Source organism: Bubalus kerabau, chromosome 18, assembly GCF_029407905.1.
Source record: "Bubalus kerabau isolate K-KA32 ecotype Philippines breed swamp buffalo chromosome 18, PCC_UOA_SB_1v2, whole genome shotgun sequence".
Classification (NCBI taxonomy): domain Eukaryota; kingdom Metazoa; phylum Chordata; class Mammalia; order Artiodactyla; family Bovidae; genus Bubalus; species Bubalus kerabau.
In genome coordinates, this window is record NC_073641.1 from 8,608,980 (window position 1) to 8,626,860 (window position 17,881).

The following is a 17,881-nucleotide window of genomic DNA, read 5'->3' on the forward strand; positions in this document are numbered from 1 at the left end:
GGAAAGTTTAAGAGCCTTAAATACTTTTTGAGGTAAAATCATTACTTTAATTGTATCTTTAAAGCAAGCACTTAATGAATCCAAATTATCATGTAATACAGTTTTTAAGAAATTGAGCTATATTCAGAGAATATGTGCAAAAGTAGTGAGTCCTGAATTCTTTAAAATGTGGTTCAGGGTTGTTGCATATTAGTGCCTGAGAATAATTTTTGTAAGAACTTTATTACAAAAGTTGTTCACTGGATTTTTTGTTTTTAGACTTCACATGCAACTGACTCAGAAATGTTGCTAGATGAAGGTCCATCTGATGACAAGGGACACACCGAAGAGAAGCTGCCTCTAGTTTCAAGAAAGAAAGCACATTTTGGGAGTTCAGACAATGTGGCTACTATCACAAATGAAGACCGGTCCGACAGCGCTTTTCCAAACTCTGTGATTGCTGAATTTTCTGAGGAATCGATCCCTGAAAATGTGTCACCCAACACTACTGCCTCATTGGAAGACCAGGGTGAGGAGGGGGTCGCTGAGCCCCAGGAATCATCTGCAGCTCTGCCTCAGAGCTCTCTGATAGAGGTTGAACTTGAAGATGTGCCGTTTTCACAGAATGCAGGACAGAAGAACCTGTCAGAGGAGCAGTCTGAAGCATCTTCTGAGCAACTGGATCAGTTGACACAATCAACAGAGAAGACTGTGGACAGCAGCTCCGAGGAGATAGAAGTGGAAGTGCCTGTGGTTGACAGGCGGAATTTAAGAAGAAAGGCCAAAGGGCACAAAGGACCCGCAAAGAAGAAAGCCAAGCTGACCTGAACGAGGAAGAAATGCAGATGATAAAACCTCTTCTTTGTAATAAAATTGTTGTTTTTAAAATACGGCGATTAATAAATAGCATGGGGCACAGGACAAAAATTCCAAATTTTCAAGTTGAACTTATTTATGATGCTGCTTTTCCCTCCCTGGTAGATCCTACGATTCACTATTCTTTTTAATTTTTCAGGCTATTTTTGTGTAAATACAATTTTTTTTTTTTTTTCTATTAACCATGTTTCAATTTGGGGAAATCAGATCATACTATATTTTCTTCAGCAGTTGAAGATATCTGACCATTATTATTTCAGAAAATAGAAATTTAAAAACTATGAAAGTAGTAGGGCTTCCATCAATTGTAAGGATCACAGACATCTTTTATACTAAGGGTTTTAATAGTAATCTTGGTGAAGGTTTTAGAAGTTTTATCTTAAATTTCAAAACTAATCACCATTTTTTAAAACTAGGCATGCTTAAACAAAAAGGTCAGTAAATTAGGGTCAAAGTAACTTCAAATGAGAGCACAAATTCAGAAATTTATGGTCAAAGGTTTTCGAAGGTGGTATTTTTGACCTCTTAGTTCTTGGTTGTAGGTGCAGTTTCTTCCTTTGACTTATCTGTGGAGAAATACAAACATAATCTGTTTCCACTTCACTCTTGATAACATCTGATGTTAACAGTACTGCTCCGGATTTAACTCTAGTGTGTAGGCACTAGCATAATTATTTAAAATTTCTTTTGAAGCTGGGGGTTGTATTTTTGTTCTCACCCGATTAACATGTATACTTCAGAAGTATGAGAACCCTTCCTAAAGGGTTCTCCTTAATCCTGACACTGCCTTTATTCTAGAATCTTGTTTATATTCCCCTCAGCTTTTGTCCACTTCCCTAACTGACGGAGTGACTCCTGTCCAAAGATCTCTCTGCCTGCCTACCAGCTTGTGCCCTTGGCTTCCATTTTTGGTAAGTTTAGAACTGCGCCCCAGTCTAGGCCTAGATGGCAGGAGTGAGTGGCCCTGGGAGCCATAGTTGCGAGAGTCGAGTCCCTGTGAGCTTGCTCACCCTTGATTGGTTCTGTGCAGAGAAGTTACAGGCTAGCCTGTGTGTACATTGTGTTGCCACAGCAAAGGCCTTTTCCTGGGAAAACCAAAAACAAAAAATTTAAAAACACACCCTCAGTTGTTTATTTTTGTATAGTAATTTATTTAAAAGTGAACAAAATGGTCATTCAAATCCAAAGAGAATCTTAAAACAGTCCTATTCTTTGAAAGTATTACGTGTGCTCAAATTTTCATTCAAGTTTGAGAATGCTTTGAGACCATTTAGATTGTTTTTAAAACTGCTTGGTCCTTACATAAAAAAAGTGTTATGATTTTGTGTCATTATTTGAGGTGTCAAGGATTGATGCTGAAGGTTTATTCCGTCTACAGTCAGGTGATACTAAATTTTATTTTGGGCTGTTGGCATTTTAGGAAGATTTAAACTTGAGGTAAATCTTTAGTAGGCAAAATAGCAAACCCTTCTTATTCATGTAAAAATTTGAGTACTGTGTCCCCTCCGTTTTCTTTAATATTATGGTCAGAGTTAGCCCAAATTATTCCATTCTAAATGAAAATTAAGCACTTTGGCCATTTGTTTTCTTAACAAATGCTAGTCAAGTGAAAGAATAAGTGACGAATACTCGTGTACGTATTGAATGTTTATGCTCTTTTATACATTTTGTGAGAAATTTTTGTTAATGCCACAGTTAGGGAAATAGATTCAGTAAATTCTTAAACCTTTCCATTTTTAATTTCTTAAAACAGATTTAAAAACCTAACATTTACCTTTTTTTAACTTGGATTCTTCATTGTTCTTTGAAATAGTTTTCTTTAACAAGATGTAGTTTAAGACTGAGCTCACTGACATCTTTTGATGTGTGAATATAGTTGCTGAGTTTACAGAAAAGAAATGGATATTCATATGTGATCACTAAGGACTCGCTGTATAAATTTATACTTAAACTTGTTTGGTTTATTCTTAAACCATAAGCGCATTTTAATCAAGTTTCAGAATTTTTGTTCACACAATAAAAATTCTGTCACATATTATCTCTGACAAAATGTTATTTTGGAGTTTATAGATAGCAGAGGGAAAAAAGTTAAGTCACATGGAAAAAATCTAACTTACAGGGAGAAAACCTAACTTTCATGTTCAGTAACAATGAGTTCCATGCTCAGTGAGTAAGTATAGAATTTATAACAAAATTTATCCTCAGTTAGGACAATAAATAAAACTTAATCAGATTACTTGTAGTTTTTGCAAAAGGCATTAGAAAAACAGAATTACAGAGGACTGAAATCTGATTTCAACCAGGTAGTTGAGTGTCCAGTCACATTCTTAGAGTTCTTTGTGAACTGCTTTTTTCTGTTTAGAAGTCTTATGTGTGGAGAAGGGAGTTCACTGCAGTTTGTGTAAATACATATATATTTCCTTGTGTAATATAAAGCAGACAGTTACTAGCAACATTTTAGTCCTACTTTCAAGTTTATTGCTAGACATCACAGAAATATATTTAAGAATTTATTATAAAATTCCTCTACAACTTTTGAGAGAGAGGGTCTATGATGATTTTTTTATAAAATCAAAAATAGCATGACAGAATGTCAATCTTCTACTACTTAAAATGTGTCTATATTCATGGTGTTTCCACTCAGTGCAGAGAATTATGGCAAGGATAAAAACTACTAGTGATTAATGGTTCACTTTTAACTGACCACCAGAACACCACCTAAAGTGGTTTCAGTGACTTTAGAAAAATGTTTTGAAGGTTTATGATTGCATCAAGTTGAGCGTTTATCTGGTACCTGAATATCTGCTCTTACATTCTGCTTTACCCTTAGGGATTACCTTCTAAGGTTTGGTCACACCAGCAAACTGAGACAGATCTTAATGTAAATAAAGAATTTATACTAACATTACTCATCTGTATAACAGTATTTTAGAAATTTCTGCCTTGTTTGTCCACTAGTGGCAATACAGTTTAAGGTGTTAATCCAGTCTTTCATGGGTGTGATTAGTTAGTAAAGTTTATGCTTCTGTTCACATACTTAGTATCAAGCTTTATTTGTACAAGATAGTTAACTTGCTTATTTTTGGTTGTGAAAAATAAGCAAACCTCAGCTCTGTATCCAGTGCTTACCTTTAGTCTATTTTGTTTCACCCCCCAAAACTTGTCATTCACTCATTCCCCATTTCTATTAGTGGCAAATCATGTGTTAAAATCTGATTGTAAGGTAGGTTTCCCTTATGTTATCCTGAAGTAATTGTATCATACTGGATATAGTCATTCCCAAGGAACTAGCCTTTCTTTTCCTAAGTGTTTGTGTGTTCCAGAATTTCTACCTACTGTTTATAGAACTTAGGAAAGATGTTACATTCTTCAGAATAGCAAGACTTACTCAAGTACTTATGTTTGTTTTCTTGGTAGTTTTTTTTTTTTCAATTTTAACAGTAGTAATTAAACCTATATTTTGTGATTGTCTATGTTTTGAAATTCCTTCCCTTTTTCCTAATTTCATTGGTGAAGATGTGTTTAGATACTGGATTTGTTTACACTGATTTTGTTAAAGCCACAATTAATCACATTGGTTGTACTTTCAAGACAGACTTTAAAAAAAATAAACAGAATTGAAAAAAATTAATGTGATTATAAATTAATACAATAAACACCCTAAAGCTCAGTCACAAACATACTCAGATCACAGATGTGCTTTTGACTAAAACATGACCTTCTTAATATTATCTAAGTAACTGCAAATGTATTTATTTCCTTTTAAGGGCATTAGTGCAGTCTTTTTTTAAAACTATTTTATCTGGAATTACTTACATTTTTACCATTCTAAAAATATAAATATGCTACCCTAAGAAACTCCAGTACTTTGGCCACCTCATGCGAAGAGTTGACTCACTGGAAAAGACTCTGATGCTGGGAGCGACTGGGGGCAGGAAGAAAAGGGGACGACAGAGGATGAGATGGCTGGATGGCATCACCGACTTGATGGACGTTGAGTTTGAGCGAACTCCAGGAGTTGGTGATGGACAGGGAGGCCTGGTGTGCTGCGATTCATGGGGTCGCAGTCTGAACGGAACTGAACTGACCCTAAGTTTAGAATATAGACAATGCTAAAAGTATAAACATTTTGGTTTATTTTTTTTATGCGTCTTGAGTAGAAAATATAGTTCCAAGTATACGGTATTATATATGATGAATGAGAAGGGAAAAATGTTTAAGATACTAATTCTCTGACTTACTATCATTCTTTTGAACTTTATAGTGTAATGAGCCATCTCTCATACACTTTTAAAGTATTTTCATTAAAATGTGTTAATGCTACGTATCTTTGGATTAATAATCTACAGTGAGGAGAAGACCTAAGGTAAGGTCTTAGACATGACAAAGTTGCTTGGCCTATTCTTCACATTTAAATGTGCACTAACCTTTATGATAAAAGGTATTTTTAGCTATACTGGCTTTTCCTTTTTTTAAATGACAGGTCTGCACTGCATAGTACCACTCATTAATGAATACTGTTGAAGTAAGATATTTCTATAATATTTTTTAATCAATTGATTTTTATGAACATTTAAACGCTAAACAGATGCAAAAGACCAGTTTGTAAAACTAGATCATTTTAATGTTGGCTTTTTTCTTTTTTAAAACAGTGGAATAAATAGTTTTCTTTGACTGAAGACAACATGTAAGGTTGATTGGTAGTATTCAGAAATATCAGAGTAACGGTTTCCCAGTTGGTGTGTAGTCTTCAGTAATTATAAGGAGTTATTTGTATGTAACTGCTGTCAAACCAGTAAGACTGCATTTATGCATCCATCATTTTCAGGATTATTGGTAACCTGGGCATATTTTCCTAAGGGAAACAAAACAGAACAATGAGGGATGTTAGCTAATAAAAAAGAATACATACGATCTTTGCTTAAAATATTTACAGTCATCATTTTTAAGAAAGAAAGAAAGTGAACAACCGTAGTATTTATTACATGAGATTTTATAAAACGAAATCACTTAACATGCCTTTGTGGGTTGACCTGAGCACTGCTTTTCCACACAATTCTTACTGGAAAAAGTATCAAATATTATTAACTAAGTTTCAAGTCAACTTAACAACCTCTTTTGTTTTTGTATTCCAATACAAGTGGCAGCCCTGCAGGCTGCAGGTTACTGGCACCTGGTCTGTACCAGGAGCAAGGGAGGAAATAATCCACGTTTGCAAATCCATTAGAAAACCTGCAGGAGAAGTGAACCTTTTAGTGTTCAAAAAAATTTCTCTAAACCATAGAAAAAGTAAACTATCTTGGTTCTTTCCTCTGACCTAGCATTATACAGACACAAAAACCCAACTAAGATAACATAGAAAATAAAAGTATCTTACTTAAAATCACAGAAAAGATAATCCTAAATTAAACTTGAAAAAGTTGAATCATTTGAATATTAAAAGAACAATGCATCATGACCAAGGAAGGTACATTCTAGAAATACATTACGGTTTATTACTAGGAAGACTATTAATACATCAGTTTAATTCCATAAATATTTCAGAGGGAAAAGTATGATCACCTTCACAGATGCCAAAAAAGCATTTGTTAAAACTTCACTATTTTGGGTAAAACCTATTGAAAAAGAACTAAATAAAACTATACCTTCTCAGCATAATACTGTGGCTAACCAGTAGCCAAAAAATGCTTAGTTTTATTAACTTACTTTAAATTCTAGGTCAACATGAAGTACATGCCAATGACTCATGAAGATTGAATCAATAAGCTATACACTGTATTCTTCCCTTTCAAAGAACATTAAAGTTTAGAAATACCTGGGTACTGAAAGCAGAAAACTAAGAAAATGAAGAAAAAAAGAATTTAAAATTGTTACATATGACATATTTTAGTTTGTAATTGTCACTTAAGTAGTGTAGCTATATATTTGATGTATGCCTCCCTTCCCCCGTTTGTGGTTAGTTTATTTTCTTCCAGTATTTTTCAATTGTAACTTCCCATCTTTTCTAATAATACCTTTTTAAACAAAAAGCAACCAAAAATATCTAGCAATGTAGTTTATGTAACTGAAACCAGTAAATTAAATTAAGAACATTCACATTTTCTAAGTATTATTCACATCAAGTTTAACTGCACTAAAATCTGCTGCATACTTCATGTCAACTTAAAAATGTCTATTTTAGGATTATAACCCCAAGAACCCCATATTCAAATCGGACTTACCCCAGATGACTTTGCCGCCTTGTGTTACAAGGCCCAACTCGCTCACGTTCACCTCAATGACGGTTCCTTTGGTAATAACACCTAAGGTTGTATATAGTGGGGATGAGGGATTCTTCTTTACACCAAGTATTGGCAAGCAAAAGGTGGCTTTCAGTTCAGGATGTGTTACATGCGCCTTCTTGAAACGTAATCCCTAGTAAGCCAAACACAAGAATGTTCTGAGTTAAAGATGTTAATGATGAATATTGATTCTTTTTGCTTATCTTTTCCAATTGTCTCCCCACCCCGCTCCAAAAAGGATTGAATATTATCTCATCTTAAGGCATCAGAGAAAATACAATTAATTCTATAGACAACTTACCTGATAGTTACAGAAAAATATGCGAGGAAAAACTCAAACACATACTCCTAAAAAGTTTTCACCATGGAACAGCTGTCCAGCTGTGTATACTTCCCAAGGGCCTGAGACATGCCAGGCACTGTGCCAGAGCTCACAGACTGTGCATTTCAGCACAACAGCCTTAACAACTCCCACTACTTAAAAAAAAAAAGATAAAACAAGGACCAGCAGGTTAAATAACTTGTTCCCAGGCTAAATAGTTTGAGGATACCTCAGCCACCTTCCTTGGTGAAAAAGACTGTCAGCTCTCTGCATTGATGGTTAATACTGGTCAAAAACTGCAGACAGCCCAGAGAAGTTTCTGTTACAGAGACCAGAGTCACCTAGTCACCTAGAGCCATAGACAATATGTAAATAAATGGGCATGGCTATGTTCCAATAGAACTTTAAAGAAGCTGGCTGTTAGGCAACATTTTATTTCATTGAAAATGATTCAGGTTGATAGCTAGAGTAATACTGCCAACTTTCCCCTCTGATTCTTTGTTCTAAGCAGGCTGGTGTCTAGTTGGGAGATGAATTCATTCTGTTTAAAGACATTCTGCAAAAATATATTAGGGGAGGAGAGAAGGAGATTGAGTTTGGCCATTACTGCTGTCAACAGAAACTGAAGGCCCATTTTAATACTCTCTTTTGTCAATGACTACATATTAAGTAACTATTTTCAAAGGCACTGATACTTCTCTTACTAAACTGGAATTGACTCTTGAAAAAACAATCCTCCAATTTTCTAACTGTTCTCAAAGACAAGTGTCAGGCGTATAGTAGATCATTTGATGAATGAGTAAAATGACTGTGTGGAAATGAAGATTCTAATTTTTTTTTTCCCCCACACCATGTAGCTTGTGGGATTTCAGTTCCCCAACCAGGAATCAAACCTGTGTCCCCTGCATTGCAAGCACTAAGTCTTAACCACTGGAACTTCAGGGAAGTCTCTGTCATGTTTACAAGACCAGATTCACTGACAATCTGTGTAATGAGAATTCTTTTTCATTTCAAATCTCCTACGAAGCCAAAGATTCTTGACAGTAGTGGGAAAGTGCTAAACAATACCTATCATCAGCTTAAAAACATCTTTCAACCTGTTTTTTTTTTATACCAGTTTTAGGAATTTTAGGAAATTATCTGGTTAACCATAGGAACCGATCTTTAAGTCACTGCACTCTTAACAGGGTCTTACCATTGGCCTAATGAATCTTTCATATTTAGGTGGTTTTCGAGTAAAGCCATCTCCAACAAAACAGACTTTAGTAACCATCCTCTTCCAGGCTTTCTTCTTTCTCTTTCCTGTTCGAATAACTTTTAATACTTCTGTTTCTCCCTGGGCACGAACTTTAGGCAGAGGGACCTCCCATTTTCCCTAAACCAGATCACAATTAAAATTTATATTAGTAAAAGAGAATGAGAATAAAACGCCCAGTATTTTTTAGTTGTACAAAGTTGCAGATTCACTTTTTCTGCTTAAGCAACGATATTTTTCTAGAGATCTACACTGTGTCCTCAAGAAGCCTAAAGTTAATTGGAACTAGTTAAGTTTACTGCTAAGTGGTTCATACTGTAAAACTGGAAGACTGTCTCCATCTCTTATCTCCCTATTTCTACCGTGAATGGGTTTTTAGATAATATTATTAGTAAAACAAAATCATCACTCCATATTTTGTACCTCCTTAGAATGTAGATTCTATTGGGGATGGGGGCAGGGGAATGGAAGCAGCGCAAGGCAGCAGAAAGAATTCTGGGCCTATTTATGAAGGATAAACCCTACAGCATTTCATTAATAAGTGCCTGTGAAAACTGATTCACAAAACTCCTGGACTCCAGTCTCATCTGTAAAATGAAGAGAGGTTAAGGAGATAATCTCTCAAATTTGGTGAAGTTCTACGGTTCCAATTTTGATACATACCAAAAAAAGCAGTAAGATTTTACAGATCAAATCTGGAGACTGGCAGTTCTTTAAATACAGATACTGCATATTCTGCTGCTACCTACATTTGTCACTCTATCCACAGGTGTTTAAAAATAGTATCTATGTCTTTCCCTCAGCTTTTAGCAAAATTTAGCCGAATCTGACACTAAAGGCAAGCCAGAAGTTTTTTTTTTCTTTTTAATTTCTGAATTTTTATCTGAGTCAAATCACTTAGGATGCTTTTCACTACTCTACTTTTTAACCAGTTTTGGCACTGCAAAGCAACAAAAACAAGAAGCAGTTGTATCCCTCTCTACAACACATTAGGAGCTGTCAAGTATAAGAAGCTGTTTTAAATAATTTCTTTTTTCTGCCCATGATGTGCGGGATCTTAGTTCCCTGACCAGGGACTGAACTTGTGCCCCTTGCAGTGGAAGTGCAGAGTCCTAACCACTGGATCAGCAGGGAATTACCTTAAATAATTTTTGAAAACTAAAGATGCATGACATTCTTAAAAAAAAATTAAATCCTGCTGAATGTTCTCATGGTAAGAAAGCAAACCTTTTTTATTAACTAAAACATTTTATATGAAAGACTTCAACATCTAAATAATGGTAACAGTTGGACTTTATTTTTCCATTTAACTGAAGAAACTAAACCTCAAATATGAATTTAAGTAATTCTCCTGAACAACGACAACAAAAATAAAGACCAGTTTTTTACTGCTTACCGCTTTCTCTTTTCGTTTCTGTTTAATCATATTGGAAAGTACTTTAGCTCGAGACTGTCCCTCTCGGTCCAGTAGATATGCAGGTACTGCTCCTTGTGGAGTCTTTTCATCATTCTTCTGTTTGGTGTTTCTCTTTTCATGCATCTTAATACTACCAAGAATGAGAAAGACTCACGATTATCAGTTTTAACAATTAATACTCAAAAGACATTTAACTTGGTACAACAAATAAATGGTACTTACGTCTTTTTCATTTGTATTTTCTCAGCATGGCGCTGTTTATGGTAGAGCTTAGCTTTCAGGCCAATCATCTTTTTTGCCTTCTTTGAACGTTCATGAGCCTCTCGACCTTCCTTTTTTCTCTTTTTCTCATGGTAATCCAAACGATATCCATAGCGCTTACGGTGTAACTCAATATATTCATTTTGTGGCTATAACGATGCAAGAAGTGTTAACTTTAAAAAAAAAACTGACAATTATTCTAAAATACTTTCTTGTGAGCAGCATATGAAGTATAGATCATCGTATATCATCCACTGCTCACTTGATTAAATAACTCTTGCACTATTAAGCCTTATCATGTAAGTTAAATAAATTTTAATCCTGGATGATATGAGGTGTCAGGATTTACTTCTGTAATAAACTCAGTGAAAGTTCATTGAAGAGAACTGTCCAAAATCCACTGGACCACAAAAGAGACGATCTGATTCTAGAATCGCTCTTTCTGAACATCCGTATCTGGGTTTTCAATATAATCATCATTCATACTTATTTAAAAATTTTAAAATTTATCCAGTTTTATTAAAGAATAATTTACATACATATAAAGATATGTGCATGCAGGTATAGAGTTGTAAGTTTTCACAAGCTATACAGCTCTGTTACCACAGTCAAAATTAAGGATATTTCCAACACCCCAGAAAGCTGTGTGTCACTTTGAAGTAAATCATCTTTTTCCACCTCCAACCTGGCATCTGTTGTTCTAGTTTTGCCTTTCCCAGAATGAAAGTAAATGGAATCTGCAGAATGCAGCCCTTTGCATCTAGCTTCTTTCACTTAGCATAAGGCTTTTGAGATTCCCCTACATTGCTGCATGAATCCATACTTCAATTCTTTTGACAAGTAGTCATTTTATTTTTACCACCGTTTGTTTACTCATTTACCAGTTGACGAATATTTAGCTTGTTTCCAGTTTTCAGTGAATAAACGTGTACCCAGAGGTCTTTGTTCCGACATATGCCAAACTGTTTTCAAGGCGGCTGTACTATTTTTCGTTTCATTAGCAATGTATGGGATCCTCTTTTGCTTCTTAAGCGCCTGTTTTATTTTATATGCCAGTTTTACTTATAAACGTATGGCCCCAATCTATTTGTATTTTAAGATTAAAAAAATTAATGGTGTGAAGCCAACTCCAACAACACGGAAAATAATTCTAAGTGTAACAATCAACGAGTTACTTTGTATGATGTGGTGTTTTCAACTGCTATCACATAAACTTGGCAGCAACCGTGAAAAGGGTATGTGGATTTGCCACCTCGCAGACAAACACAGATTAGGTACGTAGTAGGAAGACAAAAGATCTGGCAGTCAGATCTGGGCTGTACGTCCAGCTGCTTTGCCGTCGGCAGGGCATACGTTCAGTTTCCTCAGCTGAGATGAGGACTGATGTGGGATTAAAGACTAGTGTACAGTTATCACTAGGATCTGGAACTGATGGCCACACAACTTTAAGTCAGGAATTCAGCAGAGTGAAACCTGTCTGACTCCAAAAGCCTGTGCTCAGGCAAATAATCCACTCCACCGACCAAAAGTGAGGTTATTTTGACTCCAGGGTATGGATGTGAGAGTTGGACCATAAAGAAGGCTAAGCGCCGAAGAATTAATGCTTTTGAACTGTGGTGTTGGAGAAGACTCTTGAGAGTCTCTTGGACAACAAGGAGATCCAACCAGTCCATCCTAAAGGAGATCACTCCTGAATATTCATTGGAAGGACTGATGCTAAAGCTGAAACTCCAATACTTTGGCCACCTGATGCGAAAAACTGACTCATTAGAAAAGACCCTGATGCTGAGACAAACTGAAGGCAGGAGAAGAGGGCGACAGAGGACGAGACGGTTGGATGGCATCGCCGACTCAAGGGAAAGGAGTTTGACCAAGCTCCGGGAGTTGATGAAGGACAGGGAAGCCTAGCGTGCTGCAGTCCACGGGGTCGCAAAGACTCGGACACGACTGAGCAAGAGCGCACCCCACGGAGTCCACCCTCATTCCCTCGCAGCACCTCCCTCACCGCCAGCCCCAGCGCCCATGGGACCCCAGGCCCCGCCACCTCCGACGCCCTAGGTCCCGAGCTCCCGAGGCGACCTCCTCACCATGGTGACGGCTGCCGAGCCGCCGGGGGCAGTCTCCGCGGCGCGAAGAAGCTCTCAATTTTAGGCTCTCAGAGACCCACGAGCCGACTCCGCACCATCCGCGACAGGAAAGGGTCTCTTCTAACTTGACGTGCTCCAGAAAAATCCGCGACGCAACCGTTCCGAGCTTCCTTTCTCCACTTTCAGCTAAGAGGGCGGAAGTTGCTAGCCGGCAGCCTTTGAGGGGGGCGCTGCCGGAAGTGGCGAAGTGCGGCGCCGACTGAGGCAAAGCGAAACAGATTTAGGTTCCGCTCACCGGCAGGGCGCCCTCGGAGACACAGCGTAAGACCTTTGCATCCTTGGTTGCGGCCGGCACCTCGGCTCTCACCAGCCGGGCGGGAAAAGACGGCCTCCAGATGCGACCGAGTGCCGGGTAGGTACCGGGCCGCGCCGTGCGGCTCCCGCGTGCTTTGGACCACGCAGTTCACTTGAGGCCTTCTAGGTTGCTTCAGCCAGGCAGAGACGAGGACCGCAGTATCCCGCCCCCTCACCTCGGTGTTCGCCCAGGTGTGGGTCTTTCTCTCCCTCTGGCGACAGCGACTGGTCTTTGTTCCTTTCTCCGTGTGTAATGTGTGCACGACTGAGAAGGATGCGGAGGCATGAAAACATACTGTAGAGGGAAAGTAAAATTACTGGGCCTTAACGACTGTCAGAAAAGAAAGACAGCGTCCTGTTTTTTCGGACTAATTTTTTAAATTCGTGAGGCCTTTTGGTGCTCAGGGCGGTGTGAATTTGCATTTCGTCGTTCTCTAGTGGTTCCGAAGAAAGTGCCCGTTTTACCTTGTAAAGCCTGGTCGCTGAAGTTTCTTTAATTATGTCTGGAAAGTCATTCAGTTATTCGTCTCCCGAAGTCTCAGAGCATGGATTTGAGGCAGTTTTTTTAAGCTTTCATCTTCTAATGTGACTTATTTTCTTTAGAATCCGAACTCATTCGAATTAGCATTTGTATATTTCCAAGTGCAGTAAATTACGTAGACTCTTCGTGGGATACATTTACCCCTGGTATTGCCTTCCCCACCTGATTCAGGTCACTGTTACATTGAGGCCTTCCATGAGCTCCTTGGCCTTCCCTGGTAGCTCAGCTAGTAAAGAATCCGCCTGCAATGCAGAAGATCCCAGTTGTATTTCTGGGTCGGGAAGATCCCCTAGAGAAAGAGTAGTCTACACACTACGTATTCTTGGGCTTCCCTGGTGGCTCAGTCGGTAAAAAATCCGCCTGCAATGCGGGACCCCTGGGTTGGGAAGATCCCCTAGAGGAGGGCATGTCAACCCACTCTAGTATTCTTACCTGGAGAATCCCCATGGACAGAGGAGCCTGGCGGACTATAGTCCATGGAGTTGCAGAGAGTCAGACACCACTGAGCGACTAAGCACAGCACAGCGTAGGAGCTCCTTACAGTTACTGCTGCCTCAGTTCCCCTTTCCTGCTTAATTCTTTGCTGTAGCACTTGTCAGCATAGGAGATGCTGTGTGTTTTATTCCTTTTATTTCTTATTTGAATCCACTGATTAGGATAGAGACAGCATGAAGCAGGGATTGCTGTTTTTTTGCTCACTACTTTTAACCCCATTACTTAGAAGACAGTGGTAGACAATAAATTTTTGTTAATTGAATTGAATTCTCATGTGGATCATGTGATGTGATAGATTGAAAGACAGGCTCAGAGATTTGAAGTTAGTCATTAAAAAAGATCATAGAAGACTTGGAACTCCAGGCAAGTCCTCTGACTAAAGTCCGGTTGGCTTTTTCCCACCACAAGTGAAAGGCCCACTTGACATTTCTAGTGTAATTAAAAGTTTATGGAGAGTTTTTAAAAAACTTTATTGACATGTAATAACTGTGACACGAAGACAAATGTGTACTGTAGATGAACGTTCTTAGTGAATTCTTCAAAACCTGAATATACCCATATAAGCAGCACCCAAATCAAGAAATGACCTGCATATGAGAAGCCCTCCTCATGCCTTTTTCACTTCTAAGAGTACCTACAATCCTGACTTGAACAGAGCGGATTAGTTTTGTCTGTTTTAAATTAACATGATTGGAATCATACAGTATGAACTTTTATGTGTTGGTTTCTTTTGCTTCCTGCCAGTTCATGGAAGTTTTTAATAGGTTTGTTTAAATTGTGAACTCGTGATTTTTTTTTTTTTTCATTTGTATTTCTCAAAGCCATATGCCCTTTTCCCTTCAGAATCAGAAAATATTTTAGAGGTTAAGCAATAGTCACGTTTTGATTTGTGTGAAAAAGAGGCAAAGTTGTTGCTACGTTGTTTATCATTTGTTTTTACTTTCACCTGGGACTGTGGGATAGAAATGACCTAAATTAATCAATGTTAGCAGAAAGCTCTCTTAAAAAAATTTCTTTCTATCTAACTGGCAGTAGCCAAGAAGGGTATCATCACTACTTTGATGCATGTCCCCAAAGTATATACTAAATAGCCACTCTTTGCATTTTGGCTGTCAGAAGCTTGACAATGTATTCCCCTGATCTCTGTGATACTTTGATAGTGTTTATTGGTATAGATAAGGTTAGAAGAATAAGCCAGGAGGATGTGAGAGCTGCCTTGTAAATTGATTTGTTAAAGAGGAGAAACAGGTATGGTAGTAAAAGCCATGCAGAAGGTGTTATGAATGAAATGTGTGTTGTTTTAATATGCAGGGTTGTTAAAGGTCACAATTTTCCTGAGGCTAGGGATCATGTGTTACCCATTGTCATGTTTCCAATAATCAGTTCCTTGTGTTGCTTCACTAAATGTTAGAAGAACAAGGAATTGGAAGGTACTTTTCCAGTTGACCTTTAAGAGTATGTTTAATGACTGAGCATTTTTTTCTAGCAAGCTTTTTTTTTTTCCAAGCTTTTTTCTCCAATGAAGTTAAACACTAGACGAATTTTAAAATTTTAGATAAATAGCTCGTCTTAGAACTTGTGACATAAATCCTGTGGTAAAAATGAGTGTTTAGATAGCTAGCTTGAGGTGCTCTATTCAATATAAAAAGAAAAAAAGCAAAAATGACAGTAGGGATTGACATTAATCAATGATGAACATATTGACCTGATTCATAGTTGATACTTTTCTGAGAATATTGAATATGACACAAATCTGAATTGAGGTTTCTAATTCAGGAAAAATTACTAAGTATGGTAACAAATCCCATATGCAAACAGACTATTTTAACTTGATGCTTTAGAATCTCTTTTCCTATTAATACATTACTTCTTCCTCAGGAACAACATCTTCATTTATGCTTGCATACTAATGTATTTTGTGATTGTATTTTAGGGTCCCATGATTCCTGTTTTTGTGTATTAAGCCTTATAGACATGATAGTCCACTGATTTTTTAAATTTTAAATAGTCTATGGATTCTTTTGTTTATAGATTGTGTAACTTGTTGATCATGTAGAACGGATATTTAGCTTTTTCCCCTCGTTACTTTCCCTTTTCATAACATAAGGTGTCACACCTTTTAGTGAGTACTTATGTTACCGAAAGAAGCTTGGGTCTACTTGCATGAGCACAATAGAGTCCACCTACTGACACCAGGTTGTGAAGGAAAGCGTGGTGTTTACTGCAGGGTACCAAGCAGGGCTTCCCTGGTGGCTCAGATGGTAAAGAATTTGCCTGCAATGCAGGAGACTCAGATTTGATCCCCTGGAGAAGGGAATGGCTACCCACTCCAGTATTCTTGCCTGGAGAGTTTCATGGACAGAGGTGCCTAGCATGCTACAGTCCATGGGGTCACAAAACGTCGGACACGACTGAGGACTAAGACACATGAGCAAGGAGCCTCAGTAGCTAGTGCTTAAAAGGCCTCAACTCTCCAAAGGCTTTCAAGGAAAGGTTTTAAAGATAGGGAGAGGGAGGGGGATTGTGGGTGTGTGATAGGCTCATGGATAGTCGTTCCATTCAGTTGGAGTCTACCTGCTTGTCGGCATCATATAGTTAACTTCCACCTGGTGGAGGTTTCAGTATCTGCAAAACATCTCAAAGTACATGGTTCAGAATGGGTGAACCTATTATTTTATCATTTGGCTGTTTTATTTCTGCACTTTCTCACTTCTCTTATTAAATTAGTTCTTTGGAACTTGGGGAAGACCTAGAGGATAAAGTTTTTCTACAGACAACAGGCAAGTGGAGGACATGGGAGGGGCCTCTGTTCTGGAAGGCCCCATAGGGCTTTGCTCAATTACGTTTTTATTTGTTTGTTTTTACTTTCTGGCCACTCCCCGCTGTCCTGTGGGATCTTAGTTTCTGGTGAGGGATTGAACCTGCACCCCCTGTATTGAAAGTGCGGAGTGTTAAAAAACACTGGATAGCCAAGGAAAGTGCCTCAGTTGTGCTTATGTGTTGTCTAAACCTGAGGATTCTTGTATAAAGAATCATCTGATAGTACTAGTAGGAAACCATTTTCATTGAAAATCATTAAGCCAAGAGGAAGAATTTCAGTGGCAGGCCCTAAGTGACTTCGTAGGTCAAAAAAATGTTTGAGGCATGCTGCTAGGCTGCTGATAGAAGATCCCTGTTTTGGGGTCTGTAGTGGAGATAACTTGGAAATACCGTGTTTGTCATGCATAAATATAAGTTCCAAATATTATGAAAACAGAGAGAAGGCGGTATGAAAACTTTGTAGGAGATTAGGAAAGGCTTCCAAGCTGAGGCTTGAAGGTTGAAAAGAAATTTGCCAAGTGTGTGGCTTTGGGGATTTGAGGACTACTTTGAGACAGCGGCACCATTACACGCAAAGGTGCGAAGGTGTCAGAGCATGGTGTTTCAGAGGAATTTTGGCTACAGCTCCTGGAATAGAGTAGGAGTAGGAGAGTACAAGGATGTGAAGGTGGTTAGGGGCAAATTTGTCATATTAAAAGACTTTACAGATTTTTAAGTAAGAAATTGACAAGATGATGGATTCAAGCAGTATTTCCTGCTTAAATGATCTGAGTACTACCTTTTTAAGTCTGACAACTGAATGTCACCTGAGCTATTAATTACTTAATATTTTTCCTTAAATTGACATTTTTACATAAATGATTTCATGAAAGCAATACTACAAAATCCCAGGTGGCCGAGCAGTAAAGAACCCACCTGCAGTGCAGGAGAACACAGGAGACTCAGGTTTGATCCCTGGGTCAGGAAGATCCCCTGGAGGAGGGTATGGCAACCCATTGCCTGGAGAATCCCATGGACAGAGGAGCCTGGCAGGCTGCAGTCCATAAGGTTGCAACAAAGAGTTGGATACAAAGGAGCTCGCATGCACGCACGAAATCATAGTTTTGTTGGCTATTGTTTCTAACATTTGTTTAGTAAATTTTTTTTTCCTCTGTAACCTAAAATAATAATCATGGGCATTTACTTTGGGAAAC

At 38.0% G+C, this 17,881-nt stretch overlaps 3 protein-coding genes across 14 annotated transcripts in view; 2 read left to right on the top strand and 1 right to left on the bottom strand.

The window, feature by feature from the left end:
• The window catches only part of FAM169A (family with sequence similarity 169 member A), a 67,339-nt gene extending 62,161 nt beyond the window's left edge, over positions 1 to 5,178 (top strand). For 6 of the 7 annotated variants that reach the window (XM_055554884.1, XM_055554882.1, XM_055554886.1 and 3 more), the window contains one exon: positions 259 to 906. In XM_055554884.1, the coding sequence (XP_055410859.1) occupies positions 259 to 807 (549 nt within the window). In that variant the 3' untranslated portion in view covers positions 808 to 906. Of the gene's footprint in view, positions 1 to 258; positions 1,767 to 4,710 lie in introns of those variants that run through there. The other variant, XR_008704891.1, reaches the window with a different exon arrangement.
• Positions 5,179 to 5,457: 279 nt separating this feature from the next.
• LOC129633108 (ribosome biogenesis protein NSA2 homolog) lies at positions 5,458 to 13,945 on the bottom strand. 2 transcript variants are annotated; one of them, XM_055554890.1, is made up of 6 exons: positions 13,806 to 13,945; positions 10,353 to 10,540; positions 10,110 to 10,260; positions 8,654 to 8,833; positions 7,077 to 7,269; positions 5,458 to 5,710 (listed from the first exon to the last, which is right to left on the bottom strand). In XM_055554890.1, the coding sequence occupies exons 1-6, from the start codon at positions 13,818 to 13,820 to the stop codon at positions 5,643 to 5,645; spliced, it is 795 nt and encodes a 264-aa protein (XP_055410865.1). In that variant the 5' UTR covers positions 13,821 to 13,945; the 3' UTR covers positions 5,458 to 5,642. The 2 variants fall into 2 exon arrangements, with proteins under 2 accessions (XP_055410865.1, XP_055410866.1); XM_055554891.1 differs by lacking the exon at positions 13,806 to 13,945 and adding an exon at positions 12,479 to 12,640.
• Positions 12,732 to 17,881, top strand: part of GFM2 (GTP dependent ribosome recycling factor mitochondrial 2) — a 53,727-nt gene continuing 48,577 nt past the window's right edge. For 2 of the 5 annotated variants that reach the window (XR_008704890.1, XM_055554878.1), the window contains exon 1: positions 12,733 to 12,890. The gene's annotated coding sequence lies outside the window, so the exon portion shown is untranslated. Of the gene's footprint in view, positions 12,891 to 17,881 lie in introns of all 5 variants that reach the window. The other 3 variants (XM_055554876.1, XM_055554877.1, XM_055554880.1) reach the window with 2 other exon arrangements.